At 43.5% G+C, this 26,302-nt stretch overlaps 1 protein-coding gene across 2 annotated transcripts in view; it reads left to right on the forward strand.

Moving 5' to 3' along the window:
- The window catches only part of DNAI3 (dynein axonemal intermediate chain 3), a 131,492-nt gene that overhangs the window by 79,321 nt on the left and 25,869 nt on the right, over positions 1-26,302 (forward strand). For both annotated transcript variants that reach the window (XM_089684409.1, XM_089684411.1), the window contains exons 16-18: positions 372-519; positions 11,778-11,865; positions 20,152-20,282. In XM_089684409.1, the coding sequence (XP_089540535.1) occupies positions 372-519; positions 11,778-11,865; positions 20,152-20,282 (367 nt within the window). The remainder of the gene's footprint in view (positions 1-371; positions 520-11,777; positions 11,866-20,151; positions 20,283-26,302) is intronic.

Here is a 26,302-nt window from a genome sequence, read left to right on the forward strand (position 1 = left end):
CCCCTCAATGTATCACAGCATTTCTAGAGATTTCCCAGAACATATAAGAGAACAAACTCCAATGGGCAAAATCATTCACAACTTTTATTGAAACAACATAAACACCACTTAAAAACAACTTAGAGTCGGCAAACCTTAAATAAAACTAGTGTTGCTTAGTCCAAGCCCACAGAATGTGACATCACTGCTCAAACTCCATTCTACGCATTTCGTCCTAGCCCCTGAGGACGTCCTATTGAATGAGACATGTAGGGCTGAGCTTGATTCTCATGCTAGATATAATAAACTATGTGGAATATTTAGGAATGATAATGGGTCACAGTGCAAGTACATACAGCTACTGTTACTTATAGAATTAACTTTTCTCACAGCTCAGTCATGTTCTGGGACATCCGATCACACAAGCCACAGGCGCAGACCATGGCCGAGAAAAAAGCAGACATGAAGCAGCTGGAGCTTCCACTTGGTGTACCGGATACTTTCAAACACATTGATCTGATCTGGAGGCCACTCATTAAGGTACCTCTAACATGTAGAATCCATAATTATATTCCAGTTTTCTCAGGGTTATATGATATGGCTACAGCTCTGAATTTGAAGAGCTTCTCCAGAAAAGGGTTAGAGTATACCAATAGCAAAACCAGACAATGACTTTGTTGTTTTTAATAGGGAAGGGGAATAGTTTAAAGAGTTAGTTCACCTTTACCAACAAACTGCCTATGCAGATAAGGAATGTCTGTAGAAAACAAACTGTGCAGCTTTGACCTAAGTTGAATAATGCCGTTGCTGTAGGTGTAGGCTATTTTATGTACCCCATAAAGCCTGACTGGAAAACTCCTAGGACGTTGATAAGGATGTTGTTAAGAGGTGCTCAATTTTTATTGTTCACTTTCACCATCATACTAACCAGGGGCAGACTGACCATTTGGAAACTCGGGCACTGCCCGAGGGCCCGGGGTCAGTAGGGGGCCCCATGAGATGCCCCTGGTACCTTTTTCATAGGCTTTTTTGAGTTTGGGCAAAGACACAGGGGCCCCATGATCCCCTATTGCCTGGGGGCCCCATGAGTTGTCAGTCCGCCCCTGATACTAACAAGCTCTTAAACGCTGCGCTCTGGGAAACAGCTAGGCGATACTTAGGAACGCTCTTAGCAACATCATAAGAGGCTTCCCGTCAGGCTTCATGAGGTACATAAATGGCCTACACCTATAACAAGGGCATATTTACTTTGGTCAGAGCTGCACAGTTTGTTTTTATCTACAGACGCCTCTTATTTGTATAGGCAGTTTTTTTGTAAAGCTTAAACCTCTTGTTTCCCTGTCTCCGTTGTACTAGGGAGCAGTACACTCAATCAGGACAGAAAACAATGGGAAATCCAACATTTTTACAATTGTCACCAGAACAGTAATGGAGGCAAAACACAGTCCAAATGAGAAAAATCCGTAGACTCCCCATCCACACTAAACTCTCCTGCCGACTGTTGCGGGTGCTATGACTGCCTGAATCCCCAAACAATGGCTGCATCTGATTGGATTCAGACAATGTTTGATTGACAATTTTCCACCTGCTTATGCTTTTTAAATCAATTTTCTTGAATGGGGTGGTGACGACAAGGTGGTGCAGACAACAGGATTGGACAAAATTTGAGTCTTGTATGTTCCAAGCCAGGTTTGGGTTAGTTAAAACCCTCTGGCTACCTATGGAGGCTGATGTGAACTTCTCACAAACATGCAGCAGTTCAGCCTGAGCATTAGATAAAGAATACAGAAAGTGGACCTAAGATCTGCAACTTTATCTTTCAAAGTTGTGAGATGAGTCAATTGTGAATGATGTAGCACTGACAGTCAGTAATCTGCAGCTGCTGTTTTGCCTAGGCACCTTTCATTCAGTCAAAAGAGCAGTGTGGCTGTGAAGGGGCCACCCTATTTGTGGGGGTGCAAGCTATCACAGGGTAGCTCTTTCTGTTTCTAGATCCTACCCCAGATTATGTCAGCAGAGTAATTCAGTAATCAAAAACAGGAGTGGGTTGGATATGTCAGAGTCTTGATAGACAGCAGTGAAGCTGGAAGAACAGAGGTGCCTCTGATTGGGAATTTATATGTTTATTTTCTGGCTATTTTCTTTTTACATATTAAAGTGGTACTAAACCCCGGACCCTGTATTCACTATATCTGGTTTCCCACAGTACACAGAATGTGGAAATGCAATTATTTTAGTAAATATAAACTGCTACTGTAAATACCTTTTCTCATCAGCAGTACATAGCAGTCTCATGATTTCTCTCAGTGTCCAGCTGAGCACTGGTTAAAGAAGTGTTTATTCTCCTCTGACTGTCCTGTGAGGCTGCATGACACCTGACCCTCTGTCTGAACAGTGCTGATTGGCCCTGTGCTGATCACATGCACCTTCCCAAAAAATAACAAAAAACTCTCTAGCAATATGCACCAAACTGAGCATGTGCAGGGTGACTCCTAGGGCTCTGTACTATCAGCAGATGGATTAGGGACTGTGGAAGAAGGACATGATCAGAGAAGACATGATCAAACATCCTTTTTACACAATGCAGAGGATTAACCCCTTAGGTTTCACAGTGAGTATAACAAGCATGCTTTACTGCATATACAGACTGATTTTACTGTTGTGGGTTTAGTAACACTTTAAATTGTGCTCACGAATCCCTGTTAGTCCTCCAAACTGTAGATTTTAAATATAGGTCCAGTTAAAGCAGTGAAAACCACAACAGTGATCAGTAGCACCAGAGATAAATCTCAACTTCTACTATTCTATTAAAGCTGAAGTCTGGTCTAAACCTGCTTCCACCCCCATTCTAAGCTCTGTACCGGGGAGCCTGTAGACTAAAGTAAAGATGTGTATATATACCTATTCCCGGAGCACTCCGGTCCGATCACATGATCTCCACAGTGGCCGGCTTCAGGGGTGAGGAGAGATCGCCGACAATGGCTGCAGAGCCTGGGCAGTGACATCACCCATAGACTTACTATGGGGCATTTCTTATAAGCTGTCTTCCTCTCCCCTGAAGCCACCGCTGAGAGCTGCTCATGTGACCGGACCAGAGCACCTTCAGAATAGGTAAGTATACACACATCTTTCCTCTACAGCAGCGGTCACTAAATGGGGACCGCGGTCCGAGAACGGCCCCAGCAGCGCTCCCTTCTGGACCACCAGCCTGCAATGACAGATCCGCCGCTGAGCAGGGCTGTCGTCATGGCAACATGACATCACCTGTGCGCCATGCCCTTTGCAGCTCACTGTCTCTCCGGCTCCTGCTCCCTGCCTGTACACAAGCGTCTTTCAGCAAGGATCCCAGCACAGCTCCTGTCTGCCCTCAAGGTAGGGTGTAGTCTTACAGGGGCACTCTGATGGGCACATTGAATGTTAAAGGGTCATGCTGATGGGCACATTTAATGTTAAGGTGCACTCTGATGGGCACAACATAGAATGTGCCCATCAGAGTGCCCCTTTAACATAAATGTGCCCATCAGAGTGCCCCTTAACATAAAATGTATCCACCAGAGTGCCCCCTAATATAAAATGTGCCCATCAGAGTGCCCCTTATTATAAATGTGCCCATCAGAGTACTCCTTAACATAAAATGTGCCCATCAACATGCCCCTTATTTTATGTTAAGGGACACTCCGACGGGTCCACATTATGTTAAGGGGGCACATACTATGGAAAGGGGCACTCTGATGGGCACATACTATGGAAAGGGGCACTCTGATGGGCACATACTATGGAAAGGGGCACTCTGATGGGCACATACTATGGAAAGGGGCACTCTGATGGGCACATGCTATGGAAAGGGGCACTCTGATGGGCACATACTATGGAAAGGGGCACTCTGATGGGCACATGCTATGGAAAGGGGCACTCTGATGGGCACATGCTATGGAAAGGGGCACTCTGATGGGCACATGCTATGGAAAGGGGCACTCTGATGGGCACATGTGAGGGAAAAGGGCACTCTGATGGGGAATATGATGTAAAGTGGCACTCTGAAGGGGAAATATGATGGAAAGGGATACTCTGAGTGTAAGGGGGCACTCTGATGGGGATACCTGATGTAAGGTGGAAATGTGATGGGGACAACTGATGTAAAGGAGCACTCTGATGGGCACACCTGATGTGATGGGAATACATGATGTAAAGTTGCACTCTGATGGTGACACCTAATGTAAGGGGGCACACTGATGGGCACACCCTATTTGGACCTCGGCCAGAAGAAAATTTTAGTGACTGAACCTCCTTGAATTTTAATTCTACAGGCTAGTTAGAATGGGGATGGGAGCAGGTTTAAGATTAGATTAGGTTTAGAGCAGACTTCTACTTTATAGCTGAGCTTGTCTCTGCCTTCTTTCGCCTTCCATGCCTCTCTATTGTCCTTTTAATGTTATATGCAGCCTGATCTACCAATAGGGAAGGGCCAGACTAAGATTCCCCCAGAGTTCACAGGTAGGGAGCTTGCACACATGAGATCATATGGCAAAAGACTTCAGTTCTACCTAATAGCACTATAAAAAGCCTGCCAAATCTGACTGATTTAAAACATAAAGTATATGTAAACCCTCACCTTGTAAAACAACCCATTCAGATGAAAATAAAAATGAAAAGCAAAGCTTATATATATAAGTATTTATATTAAAAAATTATACATTATATAAAGCTTTTTTACTCCTTTTATAAGTGATCACATACCTTTTTGTTCTCAGCAGCATAAGGAGTATAGGGAGAAGAAACAGCATTACACTGTTCTTCCCAGTGAATGACTATGCAGGCGGGCATATCAGCACAAGTCTGATCATTGGAGGAGAGCAAGCTGAGTTTCCAGCACAGCCAGAAAACTTACCATGCTGTGCTCTCATGCCTAGTGTGGTCATTTTTCAATAGTAAAGCAGAGGGACTGGCAGAAACAACAGGGAATTCACACAGAGAAAGCAATACAATGAGAAACGGATACAAAGCCATAAAAGCAGTACCAGTACAAAGCAGTACCAGGACAGGTTCATCCAGTGCCCAGGTCAAGTATTTGGAATGCCGCCCCCCTCCACCACTGCTAATGCATGTTGCATATGGGTGTACCACCCTGCATTCATTCTCTGCCCCCTTGCTCTGCGCCCAGGGCAGCTGACCCTCTAGCCCACCCCTTGTCCCGAGTACATTTTTAAAATTGATTTTTATTTCAGGTACTTATATAGCGCCGTCAATTTTCGCAGAGCTTTAAATATAAATTGTACATTCACATCAGTCCCTAACCATCAAGGGGTGTACAATCATAAAGTCCCATTCATACCCACACATACTAAGTACACGGTACAACAGGCAAATATCAGGAATATGAAATGTTTGGTTTACATATTCCTTTATTAAACATATGGTAAAGTTAACAGGTTGATTGGATTTATTGCTTTTTCTTTACACATACAAAAGCACAGAAACAATAAATATACGGTTTTGTTTCCTCTGTTTCTTAATCTCCTTCATAATTAAATTTAAAGTGCAGCACTAAGTAGCTGTTGCTTACATTTTCTGACAGATTAGACTGTGTACTGAATGGGCGCGAGAGACGTAGCAAGCAAGATATGGAGAGCATTCCGTACATTCAACTAAAATCCAAACATTAGTCTTTAGTTCAGAAGGGCTGAGCTGGTCCTTCTTAGAATCTGCAGAACAGAGATTATCAGATGGTCAGGGATCCAGTTTGAGTTGATTGTCCTGACCACTATTACACCAACTGCAGTACATTTAAAATAAAACACCCAAAAAGAATGTAACTTATCACCGTTTTCTTCAGTCTGGGATCTCTGCCATCAAACAATGTCAAATATCTTCTAAGTTATTAAGTGGTATTTAACGTAGAGGGTGTGGAGATCATTAAGAAGGGACAATGCTGGCACCATTCTTCATTTGCCATGCAAGCAACACAGACATTTGGGGAAGCTGTGGAGTATTTCTACTTAGTTGACACTAAAGTCAGCAATAGCAAAAGTCAGCCAGCAATCTATGGGCAGGCTGGCTGTACTAAGGTCTATCTATTCACAAGACTGCAGTACATCCAGCCTGTCGTTTTTGTTTTTTTCCATACAATTACTGCCGCCGACTATATATATATATATATATATATATATATCAGTGTATTTTGATGTGGTTGAAGGAAAGAAAATTGCTTAATGTGCAGCCAGCCTAGCACACCCCAAAAGCCCATTTTACACCTATGTGTTGCAGTAACCCATGGTAAAGGACGCCATTACCACAATAGACACATTAACGCTTGCAAAGTGCGGTTCGTTTTGGTGTCGGTCATTTGGAATGGCACGCCAATAAACATTGGCACCTCAACATGTGTACATCACAGCACCCAGAAGTGAACCATTGAAAAAAAAAAAGCCAGGTATATTTTTAGTACATTAAGGCGTGCTGCCAGCCAGTTAAACCCCAACTCTGGAAAAATTAAAGTGAATCTTTCTAATGAGGTTTCGTTCGCACTGCGGGTTTCATTAACTAATTTTTGTCTAGAGGAGAGGAGAAGTCATTTTACTTATTTGGTCCTCTGCTTCTCCAGTAGATGGAGCTCCCCCATGCTCTTGATGGACAGTCCCATGGCATTATCAAGTCCAATGCAGGGTTATCGACCCTGCTTTGGTCTTGATGACAGCAGGACCCCAAACTGCTGGAGCATGGGAAAGAAGAAGTTGCAGGGAGGAGCTGAGGATTGGGTAAGTAAATCTTTTTTTTTTTTTTTGTTTTCCTAAACCATAGTGAGCAATTTACCCATGCAGTGCATGCACAGCTCCACTGAAAGGCCAACTAAAAAATTATCACTTGCAAATTGCCACTGTGTCCCTGTGAACCCCTTGTGTCCCTTGCACCAGGAGACCATGGGATTAAAATAGACTAGGATAGAAGTCAAAGTCTTGAATGCATCCTTAACCAAGGATCCAGGGGTCTTCGCGGAGAGTATAAACAATTCCTGCAGTGCTTACACACAAATCTTTGGTGCAAGGATAAACATAAGCGGAATAAATAATATTTGTAAAAGTTAGTCACCGGTCACACTGCTGCGCGTGATTTGTGTGCAATTTCAGTGCAATTTCAGAGGCAATTTCTGAAGACTTTATTGCTACTTGTGAAAATTTTCAACGATTTCTTGCAATTTGCAGTGCAATTTCCATTATATTCTATGTATGTGAAATTGCATCAAAACTGCAGAATAAGTAATGCAAGAACTGCTTTAGAAATCACACTGCAGCAAATCGCACGTTAAGACACTGACATTCACATTCATTGTTAGATGTGATTTCAGGTGCGAATTTCAATTCGCAAATTGCACCTGAAATCTCACTGACCAGGCACTGAGACAAGACACTTGCTCTATAATGCCAGCTACTTGTTGCTTCTAAACTGTAGCTGGGTTGCTTCAATGTTGCTAATCCAATGCAAATGTGTGTGACTAATGACAGGTTTAATAGGATCAGAGCAAGGAAGTGAAACGCTAATCAATTAACACAAACAGGCTGGGTCCTGGCCTCTGACACCAAGTTTATGTTTCTCTGATAGCAAAAAAAAAAAAGATGACAGTACAAATGACAGTGCAACAGCCTTTCTCAACCTTGTCAAAACAGAGGAACCCTAAAATAACTTTCCAGTCTCAGGGAACCCCTGCTAAACATTACTATATCTACAACTCCTGATACATTAGTGTGATGGTCAGTGGGAGGATTGCTCCTTACACTTGTAGTCATTGGGAAGAATTACCCCCTTACAGATAAGTAAAAAGATCAATGGTGTCCGTGGGAACTTATCTGAGATGCAGAAACTGCTCAGTGCTCAAGGAACCCCTGATAACCTCTGGAGGAACCCTGGTTGAGAAACCATGCTCTACAGCAATGCCCCTGTACTGGTGACGTCACCTCCTGACTAGACCAACATGTTTCGATTGGATACCGCCAATCTTTCTCAAGGATGTTCCACAGAGATTACTTTGGAGGCTAACACATATATGTTCCCTGCACTTCAAATTTGTTGTATTCTTCGACACAAATCAGCTAAAGTTCACTTTAGAATAAGCTCAGTTAGCCTGAAAGTTCTCGAAGACATTAGACAACAGTTGTTGTGTTTGGTTTTATTTGGTTGGTTTTGACCAGATGATACTGTGACGATCACGGCGTCAGACCCCCAGCCCTTCTAACTAACTCGTGGCCAATCTAAAACCACACTGTCACGTGCGTAACAATGCCACGCTCAGCAGCACCCCGCACAAAGATTTTCCAGCTAATGGACCACAATCTATGTACCTGCAGCCTGAGAGCGATTCTTACTGGGTCAGGTTAATTACGCAATTAACCCTTTACACTGCCATCACCGCCTTTTTGTAGAGAAAAGGAGGAAACTCGCCAATATTAGCAATAACACTATGATGTTTGAATAATCGTCTGTATACCACTGTCACCGCAGGCAGAGATATATAAAGGTTTTAAAACACACAGTAGCACTCTTCAGAGACAGGGATTCTTAGTTTGCATTAAAGAGCTTTAGAAACAGTTCAACACTTTTCCGATAATAGGATTTATTACTAAAAAGGTCAAAAGGGTGCAATAACAATATTTACAGAGAAAGATATAGCCAATATATATATATAAATACAGAGAGCAATAACACAGCAAAGAGAGAACAGAAAGAAGTTTAGAGAGGTAGATACTTGCCGTCAGCCTTGGTTTAAGCAGATCAAGTTTCAGAGCAAAGGATACCATCTCCCAAGTTGGTTCCTGATGTTAAAAGGGGAGAATTCTTCAACTTATTGCTCCAAGCATAACAGCCTTTTTCTAGGAACTCAGCAGTGTGTCTGCAGAGAACCAATCGCCTCATTTGGGGAGGGGTGTAATAGGCGGGGGACTCAGACTAGAACCAAAATCATGGGCAATAACCTTCCCTAGGTACATGTAACATTCTATCCACGGTTAGATTAATATGCAGAATCATCTGCTGAACGTCTACATATCAAACATGGCATAGTTCACTATTTCAGCTAGAACTATATGCTTTCTGCTCTCCTGTAGACTTTAACTAGGGGGTGTAAGATATCAGGTGACTTGTATTAAACTGAGCTATCCGAATATATGCTTTATGTTTATGTAATTATTTTCTACCTTAAGATATAAAATTATATGAAAAAGTGGGTTTTTAAATGTGAGTCTGTTTTACTGCTAGCTAGAATGTCTTTGAAGCCCAGTAAAGGACTGGTTTATGGCTTTACGATCCCTTCCAAGCAAGAGTCTCACAGACATACTGGGGCCAGGCTAATTGGGGTTTATAACCATGAATCTCTCTAGCTGGGCCTGTTGCCTGTGAACTCTCGGCATCATACAGACCACATGTCACTCAACAGAGAGGGAGGGGGGATTGGAGGAGGGAGAGAGAGATACAAGATGGAGGGTCTTTAGCAAGATGGATGACCGCGTCCATCTCTGTGTGCACAATTGCTACAGATATGTTCTCTTATTTGCGGGTACTTGTGAAAATGGTTGGCCTCTGTTGGAGTAAGTTAGCAATTGGACAGGTTAGGAAACCAGTTCTGATTATGAAAATGCCTCCCTGGCCCATGAGCAGGCCCCATGTTCTTCCTCTGAGCAGGCCCCAAGTTCTTCCTCTGAGCAGGCCCCATCTTCTTCCTCTGAGCTGGCCCCATCTTCTTCCTATGAGCAGGCCCCATCTTCTTCCTCTGAGCAGGCCCCATCTTCTTCCTCTGAACAAGCCCCATCTTCTTCCTCTGAGTAGGCCCAATCTTCTTCTGATGAGCAGGCCCCATCTTCTTCTTCTGAGCTGGCCCCATGTTCTTCCTCTGAGCAGGCCCCAAGTTCTTCCTCTGAGCAGGCCCCATCTTCTTCCTCTGAGCAGGCCCCATCTTCTTCCTCTGAGCAGGCCCCATCTTCTTCCTCTGAGCAGGCCCCATCTTCTTCCTCTCTGCTATCCTGCCCTCTCTATTCACATAAACTTGTAGGCTTAGGTTAAAGAGTTGGGCAGAGTGTTAGATTATGATCGTGGGAACAATCACCCTCTTCAGGGTCAGCGCAGCATGATAGATAGACTTTCCTGTTTTCATTCATGTCAGACCTGACCTATGGACTTAGAGGAGCAGAGTAAGACAAACACTAATGAACAGAAATGAGAGCCTGCTTATGTAATAGCCAAGTATCACAAGCACATAATGTACATAAATATTTACACACTGCACACAATGCTTGGCTGGGGAAATCCCACCCTGTTGAAGACCACAGCTAGATCAGGCAAAAAATCGCTAGTCAAAGTTGGCATAACTCAGCAGTCACTTAGCATAGATGCTAATGTCACTTGCTGATATACAGATGAGCAGTGTGAGAAAGCATTTACACATGTGCAAATACAATAAACTAAAAGATGAAAAAAATAATAATACGATAATAGTACAATAGGTAATAATAATAATGACAAAAATAATAAAAATTGCTGGTAAAATGTTACAGTAACTCAAGATTTTATTATAAGATTACCTGTACACAGTGGCTAAATGGTTAGCACTTCGGCTTAGCAGTACTAGGGTTGTTGGTTCGAATCCAAACCACAGCACCACCTGCCTGGAGTTTGCATGTTCTCCCTGTGCCTGCGTAGGTTTCCTCTGGGTACTCCGGTTTCCTCCCACACTCCAAAGATATGCTGGTAGGTGAATTGGATCCTGTCTAAAATTGGCCCTAGTATGTGTATGTATGAATGTGAGTTAGGGACCTTAGATTGTACCCCCCTTGAGAGTTAGGGACTGATGTGAATGTACAATATATATATGTAAAGTGCTGTGTAAATTGACAGCACTATATAAGTACCTGAAATATATACATTTCTATTTTAAACTGAATGGGTTGTTTTACAAGGTGAGGGTTTACATATACTGATCATGCTAGACATAAGAGCACGGCGTGCTCAGTTTTCTGGCTGTGCTGGGAACTCCGTCTGCTCTCTTCCAAGTATCAGACTTGTGACTTTCTCCCTCCCCTCTGCACAGCTATTCACAGGGAATTTCAGTGTACTGCTGTTTCTCCTACCCCAGCTCTCCAAGCTCCTTATGAAGCTGAGAACAGGGGGTATGTGATCACTTATCAAAAAGGGGAAAAAAGGTATTTATAATCTGTTTTATATGTATACATAAATGTTTTGCCTTTCATTTCTATTTTACATTGAATGGGTTGTTTTCCAAGGTGAGGGTTTCCATATACTGTACTTTAAAGCGTTCTCAGCTATGTAGAGTCTGTAGAGAGGAGCCAGATGGAAGCAGACTTCTGTCATCCAACATTTCCCTGTTAGAAAGGACTTAGGATAAGGATAAACAGTGGCATATAAATATCGGAAATTACTGTTTAAACAGTCTAAGCACTGTGACTGCTTCAATTATAACTGCAAATCCTCTATAAATACAGAAACATTATGTCTCTGGTGTTCTGATGGAATGTTCAGTAAGGTAAGCAGGGATAAAACAGATCACTAGGGGAAGATATGAATGCGAGGAGGCCGGCTTTCCTCTGGACGGGAGGAATGTCAGTGCTGTTATATTCATGTTTCCTGTGCATCTTGACAGACCCTGAACCATACCATCTGCACATACAGGATGCCAGAACCCGTGTATTGAGTCCCCCGTCACATAGGCTCAGGGACAGGCCTTTCCTCCACACACAATTATTGAGGTTTATTCAATGTACACAAAGCTAGTAATTTCTATATCTATATCTTCCTAGACATCAATTCCCAAGATCGAAACAGGAGGAGAGTTCAGCCCTATAAAGGTCAGCTGGAGAGAGGAGCATCACCACCTGAGGACAATAGGTAACATATGACAAGTGCACGGCTGCCTTCTTATAATGGTCATTTCAGATGTCAAAAATGGTAGAAATGCCAGTTGTGTGATTTCCATGCTGATCCAATGGCTTTGATACTTTCTGAGACCCTCACCTGCACAATCTCCTTCCAACTTCTGCATATCACTGTTGGCTGCTAAATGTGATTGGCTACCTCACTAACCAAGAGGGCAGGGGTCTCCAAACTGTTCAGTATGAGGGCCACATTGTATGTTTTACAATAATTTGTGGGACAAATTCACGTCAGATTCCCTTTTAAATCAGGGTCCCCATCAGAGTTCCCTTTACATCAGAATCCTCATCAAAGTCCCCCCTTACATCAGGGTCCCCACCAGAGCTGCCCCCCCCCCTTACACTAGGGTCCCCATTAGAGTCCCTCCTTATATCAGGGTCCCTATTAGATTCCTTTTTACATCAGGGTCCCTTTCAGAGTACCCTCCGACGTCAAGGTCCCTATCAGAGTCCACCTTACAACAGAGTCTCCATCAAAGTCCCCCCTTACATTCGAGTCCCCATCAAAGCTCCCCCTTACATTCGAGTCCTCATCAAAGCTTCTCCTTACATCCATGTCCCCATCAGAGTCTTCCATACATCAGAATCCCCATTAGAGTACCTATTACAGCAGGATCCTCCCTTATATCCCCATCACAGCCCCCCTTACATCCATGACCCCTTACACCAGGGTCCCCATTAGATTCCTTTTTACATCAGGGTCCCCATCAGAGTACCGTCTTACATCCAGATCCCTATCAGAGTCCCCCTTACATCAGGGTCCCCATCAAGATCCCCCTCTTACATCCGAGTCCCTATCAAAGCCTCCCTTATATCCATGTCCCCATCAGAGTCCACCCTTACATCAGGGTGCTCAATAGATTCCCTTTTACATCAGGATCCCCATCAGAGTACCCCCTTACATCAGGGTCCCCATCAGAGTACCCCTTTACTTCCATGTCCCCATCAGAGTTCACCCTTACATCAGGATGCACAATAGATTCTCTCTTACATCAGGGTCCTCAGTAGATTCCCTTTTACATCAGGGTCCCCATCAGAGTACCCCCTTACATCAGGGTCCCCATCAGAGTACCCCCTTACATCCATGTCCCAATCAGAGTCCACCCTTACATCAGGATGCACAATAGATTCTCTCTTACATCAGGGTCCTCAGTAGATTCCCTTTTACATCAGGGTCCCCATCAGAGTCCCCCTTTACATCAAGGTCCCCATCAGAGTCACTCTTAGGCTGGCCATATATTATACAATTTTCTTGAGAATTTTGCTTTAGATTTACCAAAAACCATATAATATGAGGTCAAACCTAAACAACACTTTCAATTGTATCCAATTAGGCAGGCCCTACACTACATAGTTGAAGGTAAATCGAAAAGAAATTTAACAGAAAATTGTATAATGTATGGCCAGCCTTACATCAAGTTCTCCATCAGAGTCCCTTTTTACATCTGAGTCTCCGTCATAGTCCCAATTAAAGTCCTCCCATTACTTCAGGGTCTCTATCAGAGTCCCCCCTATAGGGTCTCAGTGCAGGATGGAGATGGTTGATGCACAGATTATAGGCAGGATCCGCTGACCTTCATTCTCATTCTGTGCACATTGAGGAAATGCCACTGACCTTAGCTGGGTCCTGGTGAAATCTTCTAGTGGGCCGAATGTGGGCTGTAGTTTGGAGAGTCCTGCAAGTAGGGTAGTGGGGCTGCAAGAATGTGGAGACAGAACATAACCATGCAAGCTCTGGTTCAATGGAGGTGCCTACTCTACATTCCTGAGGCCCAATAAATGTATTGGACAAATCCACAGGTTTGTTTTAGGGATTGAGAGGGGCGAATAATTGAACCATTATAAATGGAAGCCATTCATGGCGTCTCTACAGAGATGACATTTATGGAGAGACATGGCTCAGTACAGGCAGTGTTTCACAGCCAAGCTCCATTATTCTAGAGCCGCTGCCAAGGCTTCCTCTGGCACACATCATCCCTTCCTGAATCTATTTCCGTCATGCTGCCATTTAGTCTTCTGTCCTCAAGATATCAGAATACAGGAACTCACAGCTTCTGCCCATGCCTGTAATCAGCCCGCTTTAATGACCTAATGCTGGCTGTCTTCACAGGAAACACTATAAAGCTGGATAATGTGTCCACAACGTCATACAGACAAACAGGTGACCTGTAATGTCCCTAAACCACAGCACTGGGGCAATTCTCTGTTAAATAGGAAATCATTCAAAGTGGTTCAGTTATACAGTAAACATCCCTGAATCTTTGATACTCGAAGAACAAGCCATTCATAAAACCCAGAAATGGGAAAAGGGCAACTGTTCATTGGAGAACTACTGGTCTCAGCATGACCTGCCCTTTGCAGTTGTTATAGCTGTACATCATGCAGGGTTGGCACTCATTCTTCCTATTACAGACTCGAGTTCTACAGCTGATTAAAGGCAAGTAATTACATAGTTATATAGTTAGTCTGGCTGAAAAAAGACAAACCATAAAAAAAGTCATAATCCTATACCCACAGCTGATCCAGAGGAAGGCAGAAAAAACCCAGCAAAGTATGATCCAATTTGCTCCTTCAGGGGAAAAATTCCTTCCTGATCCCCCGAGAGGCAATCGGATATTCCCTGGATCAACGTTACCTATAAATGTGTTACAGTCAGGTCCATAAATATTGGGACATCAACACAATTCTAACATTTTTGGCTCCATACACCACAATGGATTCGAAATGAAACAAACAAAATGTGCTTTAACTGCAGACTGTCAGCTTTAATTTGAGGGTATTTATCAGAATCCCCCTTATAACAGAGTCCCCCTTTACATCAGAATCCTGCTTACACCAGAGTTCCCCCTTACATCAGAATCCCAGTTATAACAGAGTTACCCCTTACATCAGAATCCTGCTTACACCAGAGTTCCCCTTACATCAGAATCCCAGTTATAACAGAGTTACCCCTTACATCAGAATCCTGCTTACACCAGAGTTCCCCTTACATCAGAATCCCAGTTATAACAGAGTCACCCCTTACATCAGAATCCCCCTTATAACAGAGTCCCCCCGTACATCAGAATCCCCCTTATAACAGAGTCCCCCTTACATCAGAATCCCCCTTATAACAGAGTCCCCCCGTACATCAGAATCCCCCTTACACCAGAGTTCCCCCTTACATCAGAATCCCAGTTATAACAGAGTCACCCCTTACATCAGAATCCCCCTTATAATAGAATCCCCCCGTACATCAGAATCCCCCTTATAACAGAGTCCCCCTGTACATCAGAATCCCCCTTATAACAGAGGCCCCTGTACATCAGAATCCCCCTTATAACAGAGTCCCCCCGTACATCAGAATTCCCCTTATAACAGAGTCCCCCTTACATCAGAATCCCCCTTATAACAGAGTCCCCCCTTACATCAGAATCACCCTTACACTAGAGTTCCCCCTACATCAGAATCCCAGTTATAACAGAGTCACCCCTTACATCAGAATCCCCCTTATAATAGAGCCCCCCCGTACATCAGAATCCCCCTTATAACAGAGTCCCCTCGAACATCAGAATCCCCCTTATAACAGAGTCCCCCGTACATCAGAATCCCCCTTATAACAGAGTCCCCCCGTACATCAGAATCCCCCTTATAACAGAGCCCCCCCGTACATCAGAATCCCCCTTATAACAGAGTCCCCCTTACATCAGAATCCCCCTTATAACAGAGTCCCCCCGTACATCAGAATCCCCCTAATAACAGAGTCCCCCCGTACATCAGAATCCCCCTTATAACAGAGTCCCCCCGTACATCAGAATCCCCCTTATAACAAAGCCCCCCCGTACATCAGAATCCCACTTATAACAGAGTCCCCCTTACATCAGAATCCCTCTTATAACAGAGTCCCCCCTTACATCAGAATCCTTCTTATAACAGAGTCTCCCCTTACATCAGAATCCCCCTTACATCAGGGTTCCCCCTTACATCAGAATCCCTCTTATAAGAGAGTCCCCCTTACATCAGAATCCCCCTTACATCAGGGTTCCCCCTTACATCAGAATCCCCCTTACATCAGGGTTCCCCCTTACATCAGAATCCCCCTTACATCAGGGTTCCCATCAGAGTCCCTTTAGAGGGTCAGATAAAATGTTGCATCAGGTGGGACTTGGCCCATGGGCCATAGTTCTGAGAGCCGTGCTTTAACCATACAAATAAAAAGACCTCAAATGGCAGCCAGACGTACACAGTGTTCCATTTCTTGAGCAGTGTGTGTTATGGGTGAGCTTTTCTGTTCATGTCTATGGAGTTGGAAGGAGGAGCACCCAGAATCAGGTTATCTCCACTAACACCAATCGGGATAGACCACAAGAATCTCACCTGCCCACCCAACTCCCCCTAAAACGGCTCAGACTATCTGTGGAGGTCTGTGTAATCGTGGCGCTGAAAGAGTGTTTATTACCGGCTGCTGTGGGTTACGGTGCCCTAATATATTCCTGCTGGCCTTATTACATGAAGGAAAGACCCGGCTACAAGCTCCTGTGTTTGTGTTTTATTAGCGTTTTTATAGCACATGTAGGAAAAAAAGCCAGAAAAAAGTTGTTAGTAGCGTTTTAGCGTTTTCTTCTGCCGGAAAAACGTTCCCAAAAACGTTACAAAAACGCTGAAGCTTCAAAAACATTACTAGCCTAAAATAGTGTGCATGGGCAATAATTAGCTTCTAGGAGCAGAAAAGAAATGCTGATAACAGCTTCTAGGAGCTCAAGAAAACACTAGTGTGCATGGAGCCTCAAGCAGGCCATACATGGGTAGAATTCCGGACTTTTCGATTTTAGAAAATTGAAAATTTTGTGCGTTTTGTAATGCGATGGTGCCACCATTGATTTCGAAATTCAACCAGCCAAGCCTTCGATTCCCCCTCATGTTGCTACAGAAAAGAATTTTCAGGGCCAAAAATTTTCTTTTCTTTCCTTGTCACAGCTTTATATTTTTTTAACAATTTTCCAATCATTGATTCGAAATTCGTTCATTTTTCAAAAAATTTCCAACATGCCTGCAAATTCACTCAAATTCGATGGTCACATGAAAAATCAGCCGTTTCTGTAACCCAATAATGGTGCAAAATTCGAACGAAAATTCTTAGAAAAGACTTTTGAAAGAAAATTCTTTTGGAATTCGACCCGTGTATGGCCGGCTTTAGTTTTCTGTAATCTCCTGCAAAGCAGAATTTTGACAACAAGAAAGGGAGGGCCAGCAACTCTTGCAGATCAGGCTCAGATCAGGGGCGGACTGACCATTTGGAAACTCGGGCACTGCCCAAGTGCCCGGGGTCAGTAGGGGGCCCCATGAGATGCCCCTGGTACCTTTTTTCATAGGCTTTTTTGAGTTTGGGCAAGGACACAGGGGCCCCATGATCCCCTATTGCCCAGGGCCCCATGAGTTGTCAGTCCGCCCCTGGCTAAGATGCATTGCATGGTGCTGCCAGTCTAGGCTCCATGCACACTAGTGTATTATAGGTGGATTTCACACGGACGTTCCGATCGGGTCCACCCAGGGGCGGACTGACCATTTGGAAACTCGGGCACTGCCCCAGGGCCCGGGGTCAGTAGGGGGCCCCATGAGATGCCCCTGGTACCTTTTTCATAGGCTTTTTTGAGTTTGGGCAAGGACACAGGGGCCCCATGATCCCTATTGCCCAGGGGCCCCATGAGTTGTCAGTCCGCCCCTGGGTCCACCTGCCCATTTTTCTGATCGGAAGCTCTATTCTCCTCTATGGAGCAGTGGGTGTAAATGGACATGTGTCCGTTTACACCCGCCAACATCCAATCCGATCCTATCCTCCAAAAAGAGATGATGATCCATTCCCCTTCCGTCCTTTGGAACGGATGGGATGGCAGTCGGATAGAAACAGACAGGTGGTCCATTTCCATCTGACCACCCATAGAGGACAGTGGGCTCTGTCTGTGTCATGGACCTGTTATCTGCTTGCTCAGCGGAGATCATCCACTGAGCAAGTGGATCCACTGACGGGTCAGCCCCATGTGAAAGGGGCCTTTAGCTCCTAGAAGCCATCATGAGCATTTTTTTTCTGCTTTTAGAAGCTGATAGTGTTATCCTATGTGTCCATGCACCAGGGGCGGACTGACCATTCGAGAAATCGGGCACTGCCCGAGGGCCCGGGGTCAGTAGGCTTTTTTTGAGTGTGGGCAAGGACACAGGGGCCCCATGATCCCCTATTGCCTGGGGGCCCCATGAGTTGTCAGTCTGCCCCTGCCATGCACACTATTATATGCTAGAAGCATTTTTCAAGCTTCAGAATTTAGGAGCAGAAAAAAAATTGTTTTTGTTGAGTTTTTGGGAGCGTTTTCCTGCCAGAAAAAAACACTGAATGCTCCTAAACGCTTCTAAATACTACTTAAATGCTCCTGTTCTTTCTAGTGTTTTTTCATGTACTATAAAAATGCTAATGAAACACTAACTCTCCTAAATGCTAATAAAATGCTACTACAGGCAGCACAACAACTCTGTTATCAGTATTCTTCATTTGTTGGAGCCTAACAGTGGGAACAACACACTTATACTTTTCATACTTCCATAGAGCACAGGCATGATCTCAATGATAGAGTTGCCACCTCATCCTTTTATTACCGAACACATATTATTTACACAGGTTCTGGGGCTGATTAAGGTGGAAATTACACTCACCTAGTGCCTTAAATGCATCAAATTAGCTTTATAACCCGTGTAATTAATATGTGGTCGGTTTTAAAGGGATGAGGTAGCTACTCAATGATGCACTGCCGCTTTTACCCTGCCTGGTTGGCAGCATTAAAATCATAAACTCTTAAATAGGCTAAAAATGAAATTCACTCCCAAGTATATAAGGGTGGGCCTAATAGCCCTCTGCTGCCAACACAGAGGCTGTGTGGGATGAGAAGCCCATCCTAGATCCTCACAACAAAGCAGAGCCTTTGACTTGCCAGGTGCTGGAAGGATAGTGATGTCTTCAGCAACCTCATGGCTTGGAAACAGCTCACACCAATGGGTGTAAATCCCTGTGCACACGATGAGAATATCGGTCGATTGATTAAACCCCCCAGCAACAATAGATCCACCCCAACAACAATAACCCCTGCCCAGGGGCGGACTGACAACTCATGGGGCCCCCCCTGCAATAGGGGATCATGGGGTCCCTGTGTCCTTGCCCAAACTCAAAAAAGCCTATGAAAAGGGTACCAGGGGCATCTCATGGGGCCCCCTAATGACCCCGGGCCCTCGGGCAGTGCCTGAGTTTCCAAATGGTCAGTCCGCCCCTGCCCCTGCCTTCAACAACTGATTTACCAGCAGCCAACATCAATAAACCCTCCAGAAGCCAGCAAATATAGACCCCTCCCTTAACAGGAGATCCCTCCCAGCAAAGGTAGATCCACCCCAACAGCAATAGATCTAGCCCAACAACAATAACCCCCGACAGCAACAACAGATTTCCCAGCAGCCAACTTCAATAAACCCTCCAGCATCCAGCAACAATAGACCCCTCCCTCAACAGTAGAGCTCTCTCCATAACAAATGACCCCCTAGAAACATAAGACACTCCTAGCAACAATACAACCCCCAGCAGAAACTATAGAACCCCCAGCAACAATAGACCCCCATGCAAAAAAAGATCCCCTTTAGCAACAATAAACCCCCATGTAAAAATAGATCTCCCAGCAGCCAGCATCAGCAGACCCTCCATCACACCCCAGAACCCCTTGTCATTACATACATTCAGTGCTTGAGGTCCTGGAACTGCGTTCCCCCTGAAAAAAAGCCAGTTGGCCCTTAATTTGTGTATTTTATTTTTTCTTGAAGATCAGCTTTAATATACCTGAAAAAAATGCACAGACTGGGCCTTCAAGGGCATCTTTGAGGATGGTTGCCGTTGTCCAACTCCTGGAAGCGGTGCTGTTTCTACACACACAGTTAAATCACACGTAACACGGGTTCTAAGATTAAGCCAATGGAAATCTCTAGCTCTGGATGGGAGACTTGGCTGTAACTGCTCTTGACAGGTTCCCTTTAAATTCGCCCAACACTTTAATCCTTTGAGTGGTGGAAAGTAGAAATCCTCCAGATGGAAACAAATGAAGTCATTCCTTGTTTGCACTGATACAGGGATTTGTGGCTCCCTCATTCCACCGCCAGGCCGTCTGCATGGCCATGCACATTCCTCAAACATCTGCAATATAACTTTTATATTCGTCTTTCTCTCCACAATGTGTAGACAAGCTGCAGATCCAGGTCAAGGAGGAGAAGTCTGAGGGAGGAATTAATTACAGCAGTTTAAGAGCGACTTCAGCCAAAAACACCAAGGTTCTGGAAGACATCAACACCAATTATTTCGCTGCAACCGAAGTAAGTTCTCTGGAAGGTTCGCACAGTAGCTTGCACTCAATCCCAGCCTAATACGCCAAGAAGTAAACATCCTAACTAGAAAATGAACAATGTGCTCTTTGCCAGTCCACCAAACAAAGTATCTGTGTCGATTACAGTCCTACAAATAAAAATGTAACAAGAGCCTATACTGTCTGCTCTGAAGTTAAAGCCCGATGGACCTTTCACTTTAAATCAGCTAAATACATTCCAGCATCAAAAAAAGTGAGCAAAGCCATACAGCTGGTTCTATATAGAAAGCAGCCACAGCTTGAGTCGAAACCCTGTCCGCTGCCAGCATGCTGCAGAGAGGGACCCATGCTCTCTATGTGGAAGCCGTGGTCTCTCGAGAGGTCCAGTATGCCCACTGCTAAGTCAGAGCTAGAGTGCTCCAGTCAACAGTTTTGACTCAGCAGGGAACTTGGTGGATCTCTGCAGAGAGATCTCTGCTTCCACGCAGAAAGCAAGGGGCTTTCTCTACAGCAATGGTCTCCAAACTGTGGCCCAAGATCCGGATGCAGCCCTTTACTTTTCTTTATCCGGCCCTTGGGGCATTATTTCTCCCCTTGACATAAACAATGGGTAATTCTTGTCATTGTCACTGACACCAATGGCGCGGCATTATTCCTTCCACTGACACCAATGGCGGGACTCTGTTCTTCTTAATGACACCATAAGGCTCCATGCACACTAGCGTTTTTTAAGCTCCTAGAAGCTGTTATTAGCATTTTTCTGCTCCTAGAAGCTAAATAGTGTCATCCTATGTGTTCATGCCGACTACTTTAGGATATTACCCTTTTATGAGCATCGGCATCTAGCAGCAGCAAAAAAATTGCTTTTGTAGAGTTTTTGGAGTGTTTTTCTAGCAGAAAAAAAATGTTAAACACTCCTAAACGCTACTAAAACACTTCTAACAGTTTTTTTTCTAGCTTTTTTTTTACATGTACTGTAAAATTGCTAATAAAACACATATGCTCCTAAACACTATTACCAGTCTTATTTATCCAGTGTTTTTTGCAGCTTTTTTTTTAGCTTAAAAAAATGCTAATGTGCATGGAGCCTTAATGGGGTACTATTCCTCCCGCTGACACCAACGATGGGGCATTATTCCTGCCACTGACACCACTGATGGGAAACTATTCCTCCCACTGACATCAATGATTGGACAATATTGTTCTTATTGACACCAATAATGGGGCACTATTCCTCCCGCTGACACCAACGATGGGGCATTATTCCTGCCACTGACACCAATGATAGGAAACTATTCCTCCCGCTGACATCAGTGATTGGACAATATTGCTCTTATTGACACCAATAATGGGGTATTATTCCTCCACCTGACACCAACGATGGGGCATTATTCCTGCCACTGACACCACTGATGGGAAACTATTCCTCCCACTGACATCAATGATTGGACAATATTGCTCTTATTGACACCAATAATGGGGTACTATTCCTCCCGCTGACACCAACGATGGGGCATTATTCATCTTACTGATACCAGCACTATTCCTCTCCAGGATACCATTGATGGGGTACTATTTCTCTCTCTTGACAGCAATGATGGGGTATTGTTCCCCCCTCTCAAGGACACCAGTGACAGGGTACTATTTCTCTCGCTGACACCAACAATGGGGCATTATTCATTTCACTGACACCAACGATGGGGCACTATTCCTCTCATGGACACAATTGATGGGGTACTATTTTTCTCTGTGACACCAATGATGGGCTACTATTCCTCCCACTGACACCAATGGTGGGGCATTGTTCACTCCTGCCAGGACATTTTCTACTCCTGCAGGCCACAGTCCATCCCCTGTAAAGTCTGTAGGATAGTAAACGGGCCCTTTGATCAGAAAGTTTGGAGACTCCTGCTCTACAGCATGCTGACAGGGGACAGGAATGTATACCTAGGATGTGAACACCTTTTGTTTTGATGCATCTGGACTGCGTCTAGCTGGTTTAAACTGAAAATACAGCAATGTTAGTTACCTGATTATCATTCTGAAGCTCTAGAATCAGTACTTTATGATTAACTGACCTGGAATGAGTGTGCAGATCAGGAAAACTAAAGTCAGAAGTCTTATTCTACCTACTTGCTGTGAATCATTGACCCAAAGTATTGAATGTAGGGGGTTGCCATGATCGCCAGGAAGCTAGCATTTTCAGAAGGAGGTTGGGAATGTTGGTTCCATGTTTCTCTACCTTTTTTCAGTCTAGTATAGTATAATCATTGCTTTGTTTAAATTCAGCTCGTCTGCTTATGCCTTATAACTGCAGACGAGGCAAGCAAACATAGAAGGAATTACCTCCACATACTTGTCTGAAATTATATTTCACACCTGGTGGCCATAAATTATGATTTATCTATGTTGGAATGGACTTTTGCAATCATTAGAGATTACAATCTGCCAGAAACAGGAAGCCTCTGCGTGGGTTCAGCTTTAGAGCAGAGGGCACGTCTGCAGACCAAGACTAAGAACAAGAAAGCCATCTTGGGTCCCTTTAGATATGCAATTTTCATTTCACAATTGGTTGTGGAAACATATTTAGGAGAGGTGAACTTGGTAAGCTAAACATACCCATTGGCTGCTTCTAGTAGCTTGTGATCTCAAGTGATTATACAAGTGCAGTGCAAAGAACTCATCAAGGCAGTGGAGACACTGAACCAAACAAATATGTGAACCAGATGCTCTCCTTTTCAGTCCTTGTCTGCAGTTACAGCTCAGGCTGCTGCAAGTTGAATGTAAACAGAGCAATGTTTACGCTGGCCAAGGCCTTTGCTGGTGGCTGTATAAGAATAAGGCAAGAGGAGGAACAGGTTATCCTTACAAAGTCATTCTGTATCTGTGGATATGTTAAAACAGCGAATGTGTTTACAAGTACAGTTATCCTTTAAAAATTCTTTTTATGTTACATAGTTAGTCTGGCTGAAAAAAAGACAAAAGTCCATCCAGTTCAGCCATTAAAAAAAAAGTTATAATCCTATATCCACAGTTGATCCAGAGGAAGGCAAAAAAAAACCCAGCAAAACATGATTCAATTTGCTCCTGCAGGGAAAAAAATGTTAATTATGTATACTATATATGTGAATATTATCAGATACTAGGCACCACCTGGTGCTAATCTACACTGGGGATCGAATGTTTGAGCACCCCAGCTATAAATGTGTATTAATGTGCATAAAGAAGCCAAGGAAAGATGGAAAAATCTCCAAAAGGCATCAAATTACAGATTAGACATTCTTATAATATGTCAACAAAAGTTACATTTTATTTCCATCATTTACACTTTCAAAATAACAGAAAACAAAAAAATGGCGTCTGCAAAAGTTTGGGCACCCTGCAGAGTTAATATCTTGTACTGCCCCCTTTGGCAAGTATCACAGCTTGTAAACGCTTTTTGTAGCCAGCCAAGAGTCTTTCAATTCTTGTTTGAGGTATCTTTGCCCATTCTTCCTTACAAAAGTCTTCCAGTTCTTTGAGATTTCTGGGCTGTCTGTCAGGCACTGCTCTTTTAAGGTCTATCCATAGATTTTCAATTATGTTGAGGTCAGGAGATTGTGAAGGCCATGGCAAAACCTTCAGTTTACGCCTCTTGATGTAATCCCCCGTGGATTTCAAGGTGTGTTTAGGATCATTATCCATTTGTAGAAGCAATCCTCTCTTTAACTTCAGCTTTTTCACAGATGGCATCAAGTTACGATCCAAAATTTGCTGCAATTTTATTGAATCCATTTTTCCTTCTACTCGTGAGATGTTCCCTGTGCCACTGGCTGCAACACAACCCCAAAGCATGATTGATCCAACCCCATGCTTAACAGTTGGACAGAGGTTCTTTTCATTAAATTCTGTGCCCCTTCTTCTCCAAACATACCTTTGCTCATTGCCAAAAAGTTCAATTTTAACCTCATCGGTCCACAGAACCTGTTTCCAAAATGCATCAGGCTTGTCTATATGTTCATTTGCAAAGTTCAAACGATGATTTTTGTGGTGAGGACGTAGAAGAGGTTTTCTTCCAATGACTCTTCCATGAAGACCATATTTGTACAAGTATCTCTTTATAGTGGAATAGTGTACCACAACTCCAGTGTCTGCCAGATCTTTTTGGAGTGATCGTGCAGTCAAACGTGGGTTTTGAATTGTTTTTCTCACAATCCTGCGAGCTGTTCTGTCTGATATTTTTCTTGGTCTTCCAGATCTTGCTTTAACTTCCACTGTTCCTGATGACTGCCATTTCTTAATTACATTCCGAACAGAGGATATTGACTCCTGAAAATGCTTTGCTATCTTCTTATAGCCTTCTCCAGCTTTGTGAGCGTCAACTGTTTTCAGTTTCAGTTTTCTAGACAACTGCTTAGAAGAACCCATGGTGCTGATTGTTCAGGGAAAGGTCAGATGAGTCTGGGCATTTAAAACCTTTGAGATTGACATCACCTGGTCTTCCCAGATGGTGATTGAGAACAATCCATGACACTGGCAGGTCTCAGCTTTGCAAAGGGGGCAGTGCATGCTATAAATTCTGCAGGGTGCCCAAACTTTTGCAGACGCCATTTTTTTGTTTTCTGTTATTTTGAAAGTGTAAATGATGGAAATAAAATCTAACTTTTGTTGACATATTATAAGAATGTCTAATCTGTAATTTGATGCCTTTTGGAGATTTTTCCATCTTTCCTTGGCTTCTTTATGCACATTAATACAAATTTTTAGCTGGGGTGCCCAAACTTTCGATCCCCACTGTATATCATTAATTTCCCTACAGACTCAGGGCATGCAGTATGCAACTAATAAACTCCTATTAATGATCTGCACTAAGTCATTCATTCAACCTCATACAATGCAAGGTGCTTCTCTATACATTACTGAGACCACAAGGATGTGTTATAGAATCAATGACTGTAAAAAATAAAAGTTGGATTTTGCATATTATGGACCCCAGATTTCAGTGGCTCACAAGGGTCCTGCAGTGGAACTTGAAAAATGAATTTGATTTGCAAGGGATGGTGTCCAGTGTTGGCTTGAGAGGTTCTTTTTACATGTAGGCAGAAATGACAGGTTTACTTTTTTGTAATATTCTTACCAATACCTGTTAATGTTTTGACAGCCGTTTCTTTGCATGTACAGTACATGGGGACAGCCATATTTTCTATTACATGTGCAGGCTCTTCTTTCTGCTTTCGTAGTGTCGTGGCTGTTGTGCACTGCTCCTCTCTCGAAGTAAAAGCACCTTTAGACATGGGGGCAGCCATGTTATTTCATTAGGAAAAAAACAGTAGAAAGAGAGGGTGCCCCAGCCTAGTGTATTATCCAAAGATTATTTAATATAAATCCAAATAAAAACTACTCACAAACATAAACGAATACACACTCATCGAGCCACACTTCTGTGGCCAATTGGAACCATAACCCAAGCACAGGGAGGCCATGCCGGGTCCCTGAAGGCTGACGCGTTTCGAAGGTATATCCTTCTTCCTCAGAGCCTCAATGTTATTTCATTGCATATGTAGACTCTGCATTCTGCTGAGCAATACATTTTTTAGTGAGGTTTCACACTGTTCCCTCTCAAAGTAAACTACTTGCAGACATTGGAGCGGCCATCATTTTCAATGACATATGATGTTTCTTCTTCCTTTTTTGGCTTTTCCACACTAATCCTCTCTGTCAAAATAAAAGCAGTACCTGACTTTGGGGCATCCAAACTTTCAATCACATGCAGGCTCTTCTTTAGTATTACTGTTTAAAAATCCTGTATAATATTAATAGTGGCATTTCTGCTCTACTCCTCTTTCTTGATGTAAAAGCATACATAGACAGTTGCCAATCTTTGGCTATATTTGGTTGAATCAAGGGACAACACTTTGTCCATAGGACAGTGCACTAAACCCCTAACCAGGGGTTCTTGGGGATCAAAAAGAGGAAACCTTGACTGATTGATCTAGTTATCCCCCATGCCAGGTTCTCAATTCCCTTCTTTTCTCCAATGCCTATACAGAG

Source organism: Staurois parvus, unplaced genomic scaffold, assembly GCF_062004578.1.
Source record: "Staurois parvus isolate SC_StPar_1 unplaced genomic scaffold, SC_StPar_1.0 ptg000347l, whole genome shotgun sequence".
Lineage (NCBI taxonomy): Eukaryota > Metazoa > Chordata > Amphibia > Anura > Ranidae > Staurois > Staurois parvus.